General features: G+C 39.1%; 1 protein-coding gene across 1 annotated transcript in view; it reads left to right on the forward strand.

Moving 5' to 3' along the window:
- The window catches only part of snx19a (sorting nexin 19a), a gene marked incomplete in the record, with an annotated part of 12,686 nt that extends 8,110 nt beyond the window's left edge, over positions 1–4,576 (forward strand). The window contains 3 exon segments of the mRNA XM_014333526.2: positions 3,534–3,718; positions 3,815–3,902; positions 4,097–4,576. Of these exon segments, the coding sequence (XP_014189012.1) occupies positions 3,534–3,718; positions 3,815–3,902; positions 4,097–4,208 (385 nt within the window).
- Between the last annotated feature and the right edge of the window lie 204 nt (positions 4,577–4,780).

A 4,780-nucleotide genomic window follows, 5' to 3' on the forward strand; every position in this document is an offset into this window, starting at 1 on the left:
CTCTCAGGTTCTCCGGCATCCCTTTTTCAACCCTGGCCTCTCCAACAGGTTCCCAAGTATCAACTCTGAAAAACCATACAGAGTCAATCTCCAGCATGGCATCTTCCACCCTGGACAAAAGTGATAAAAACACAAACTGGGGTTGGAAAAGGATATTAACAGCAAATTACACTGGAAATATTAATTAAGCTGCTCCAATAATTATCACTTTGGCTTTTTTTAATTTTATTTTCACTCCCCCCACCCCAACCAGTCGCGGCAGATGACTGTCCCTTCCTGAGCCTGGTTCTGTCGAAGGTTTCTTCCTTTTTAAAGGGAGTTTTTCCTTCCCACTGTCGCTAAATGCTTTCTCATAGGGAATCTGATTGCTGGTGTGGCCAAAACTCTAGGGGAAGTAGCAATTCTTGTGAAAAAAAAAAAAAGCCTACCAATATTCAAAGCAGAGCAGCGGACACCTTACCATCACATCAGTCCTTTAATCCGACCTAAAACACCACCTTTACAGAAATAAATTCCATACAAATTGGAAATAAATTGTTGTTTTTGATTGTTTATAAATATATAGTGCTACCCTTCAGCCTCCTAGTAGACATACCTGTGTTATAAATGTGAAACTCCTCCGATTTTCAGAAAAGTTGACCTCTGACCTTGAAGTCAAGGTCACTGAGATTTAAGCTTCACAGAAATTTTCAGTAGATGCAACCATGGTATTGATTTGAAAAATCGACACAATCACAAACTTGGATGTCCACAGCGCCTCGCCATATACCAAAGATTAAGAGGGGTTTTTTTTCTAGGTTTTTATAAAGATTACAGAACACAAATAACAAAAATGCCAACGCTATTGTCATTTTTGACAACGCTATTTTGATGTTGTCTAATGTAGTGCAAAAAAACAAAACAAACCCAAAATTTAGTAAATAAAGTAAATAAGGTATATACTACATAGTATACAACATTTTAGTGGTTCACAATGGGGTCAATGAACAGAATGAAGGAAGTAAGTCTTTTATATGACAATGGTGTGAAAAAGCGTTTTCCTATTTATTTGTATGTTTGTCACACTTAAACATTTCAGATCATCAAACATTTTTTTCTTTTTTAATGTAAAAAGAAAAATCCTTTAACTGTCCAGTTTTCTTGATGTTATGATGCTTCTACCACTGGTTTGTCATTAATATTTTATTGTCTTAGTGTGTTAAAGATTCTAGTTCTTATTCTGGTCAAACTGTGCTTCATTATTTGTTTACAGCACAGCTACAGTTCCAGGTGACTTCAAGTCAAAAGGATACTACATGTCAATGGCCAGCAGCCTGTATTCAGTTTGAATATTGCAGTAAATGTACCTGGATCTGTTTCTATTGGGTTGTGAATTTGGTCTCACTGTTACATCCAACTTTTAGAGTGGAATAAAGACAAAAAGAAACAAGAGAGAATGGATTTGTAGTTAGAAATCCAAAGTTGCTTCTGTTTTGCCCACACACATTGATGATGATTTCACATCGTAAGCAGGTTATCAAATGTGGACAGAATGTTAGCAGAATCTTATAATTCTCATAAGATTCTGTTTTTGTGTCATTCAATACAATGTGTTTATGTGTGACATACTGATATGAATCATAGTATCTTATGGAATTCCAAAAATGGCTGCCAGGACAGCTGCCACCACACTGATGTGACACACTACAAATCAACTCTTTGATGCTCTGTGCTGAGTCTGCACAATAACCTGCACTTAAACATTCATTTAATATCACGTACACATATACACATACTGTCCCTCAAGAAGACACTGAGAAAAAATAAAGAATAACATTGAGACTGTAACTTTGCCATAAGTCATAGGTGTCAAACTCTGGCCCACGGGCCAAATTTGGCCCGCAGCCTAATTACATTTGGCCCGCGAAGCCATACCAAATTACTATTAGAGCTGGCCTACTGGTATTATACAGCTAATATATATATTGTTTAGTATTAAGCTTTGCTTGTTCCATATTCAGTTTTCCAGCAAAACTTATTTGAGTCCATAAGAAAAGATTCATTCTTATATCTGGAGGAAGATTTTTTTTTTCAATAAATATTAATGTTAGCCCGCGACTTTGTTCCAGTTTTGAATTTTGGCCCACTGTGTATTTGAGTTTGACACCCCTGACTTACACAATGGGCGAATAACTTCTGACACCTTGGGACGCCCTGTGATAATAAGCCAGATGACTCATAGCAATTAGTAAAACTACAGGCAAGTCTTAAAGTACCAGATGCCCCGTCATTTTCTACTTCTAAACCCAGACAAAACTGAAACGATTGTGTTACTTCTCTCTAAAATATCAGATACATGGCGTATAATCAAATACTTTATCTTGATGGCATTACCTTGGCCTCGAGTAACACTGTGACGAATCTTGGAGCCATTTCTGAACAGGATATGTCACTCAACTCACACATTAAACAAATCTCTAGGACTGTTTCACTTCATCTGAGCAATATTGTCAAATTTAGAAACATCCTGTGAGAGTGAGACAGAAAAATGACTTTGAGATTGTTACTTCTAGAGTGGGTTACTGTAAACAGGTAAAATCTCCCTGAAAAACCTTCAGTTCAAAGGCCACAGTGAGAGTGCTAACATATCAGCTTCTCTTGATTTGCTGCCTGTTAAAACCACAACTTAATTCAAAATTCTTCTCTTTGAATAGAAAGTCCTGAATGATCATCATATGTATAGGTAGAGTTTTTTAAAGTAGAATGGGAGGCTGAGCCTTCGACTATCAGGCTCTTCTCCTGTGGAACCAGCTCCCAGTTAGGGATCAGGAGACTGACACTCTCTCTACCTGGAACACGAAACTTCAACTTGATAAAACTTATACCTCAGGTGACTCTGCTAGAGGACTTTTCTGGTGTTTGTCTACTCTCTGCCATAGTTTGTGTGATGTCCTTTTGGTTGTTCGCAGTCTTTGTACTGTCATTCTGTTATTTACATTGCAGGAAAAAATATTGAATTTTTATTCATTACAATAAATCACAGCAAGCCCTCAACAGTTGGCTATGGGGTCTATTTTGTGAGCAAGTGACAGATTTACAGTCATTTATTTTTCCTTCATTCAGCCAGATCTAGAGGGCACAAGGACAGGTTAGTGGTGGTTAGTTGGATTTTAATGGTGCACGATCTTCTCTCCGATTGTCTTTCAGGAGTTTTTTAGCACACACACATAAATGTTATGGGTTTTTGTGCTTTACTTGCTAAACTAAATAACTACTGGACCCACTTTACCACATGGTGTGTGGGAAATGGGCTTTTCCTACCCCTAATGTTATGCTATCATTAAATGGTCATACTGGTCACAACTTTTGGCTTGATATCTGCCTCTGGGACCTCACTTCTGGCTTAAGGTTCATGTTTTGCATTCTCCTGTAATTGCTTAAAGCACGCTTTTTCATGAGCTTGCATTTAATTCCCCATCTGTCTGTTTGACACACTGGCACATGTCCTGAACATGGACGCACTCACTAAAGTATTGAACTGATTTCTGTGTCAGATGGTTGGATGTAGGTGTCGCCCACCTTACCAGTGCTCCTTGCTGGGTGATTTACCTACAAGTGCTGCAGGAAGCTGTATGGCCCGGTGGCACTCTGCCTGCTCAACCACAGCCTGAGCGAAGTGCTGCACAAAAGGAGAAAACAAAGGAGCAATGTTTGGACTGCCTGATGCAGCTGCTCCCAGGTGAATAACAGCTGTTCAAATCAGATTACTGCTGTTAAATGCTGCCCTGATTTTCATAGCTTCTGACAGTATGTTTCACTGTTTGTGTCTGAGCAGAGCTCATCACTGACATGCTGGGTAATGAGAAGTACAGACTGAGTTTGGAGACTATGCTGGAGTCTTTGCAGGACCACCAGATAAACAAGTGAGTCAGCAACCAACCAGCAAGCAAACAAGAAACAGAAACTGTATCAGTGCTGGCCTCTGATTATCACTAAACAGTACAACCACAATGTTAATGTTTCAGATAGAACTGCAAACTCCTCTTACCTTTCATATTTATACTATTATATCATCAATCTAAGAATGTCATTTTCCTACATCTGTGTTTTTCTGCAGGCATCTGCTTTACTGCATCTGTGACCTGCTGCTGGAATTTTTGATCCCCGAGTCGTGTGATGAGAACTTCCAGCATTCTCTGCTACAGAGCTTGACCAAAGACACATATTGAGACAACAATGATCGTCATTAGTTTACAAAAATCTGCCTGCTGAAGCCCAGAACTGATCACCAGACAGACTCGGGTCTGAATGACAGTCACGACTCTCAGCAGCTTGTCTGATAGATAAATGGAATACACAGGTAAACAAATATCTGTCATTCAGTTGTGGCGAGCTCAGTGTACTTTGCTGTGGTCTGTGTGGGAGCAGCATCAGAGCTGGGAACAACAACAGACTGAAGAAACTGATTAGGAAGGCTGGCTCTGTAAACCAGCTATCACCCTCTACAACAGGGGTGTCAAACTCAACTACACAGTGGGCCAAAATTCAAAACTGGAACAAAGTCGCGGGCTAACATTAATATTAATTGAAAAAAAAAAACTTCCTCCAGATATAAGAATGAGTTTTTTCTTATGGACTCAAATAAGTTTTGCTGGAAAACTGAATATGGAACAAGCAAAGCTTAATACTAAACAATATATATATTAGCTGTATAATACCAGTAGGCCAGCTCTAATAGTAATTTGGTATGGCTTCGCGGGCCAAATGTAATTAGGCTGCGGGCCAAATTTGGCCCACGGGC

The sequence above is a fragment of the Haplochromis burtoni genome, unplaced genomic scaffold (assembly GCF_018398535.1).
Source record: "Haplochromis burtoni strain Fernald_Lab_line unplaced genomic scaffold, NCSU_Asbu1 Contig_56, whole genome shotgun sequence".
Taxonomy (NCBI): domain Eukaryota; kingdom Metazoa; phylum Chordata; class Actinopteri; order Cichliformes; family Cichlidae; genus Haplochromis; species Haplochromis burtoni.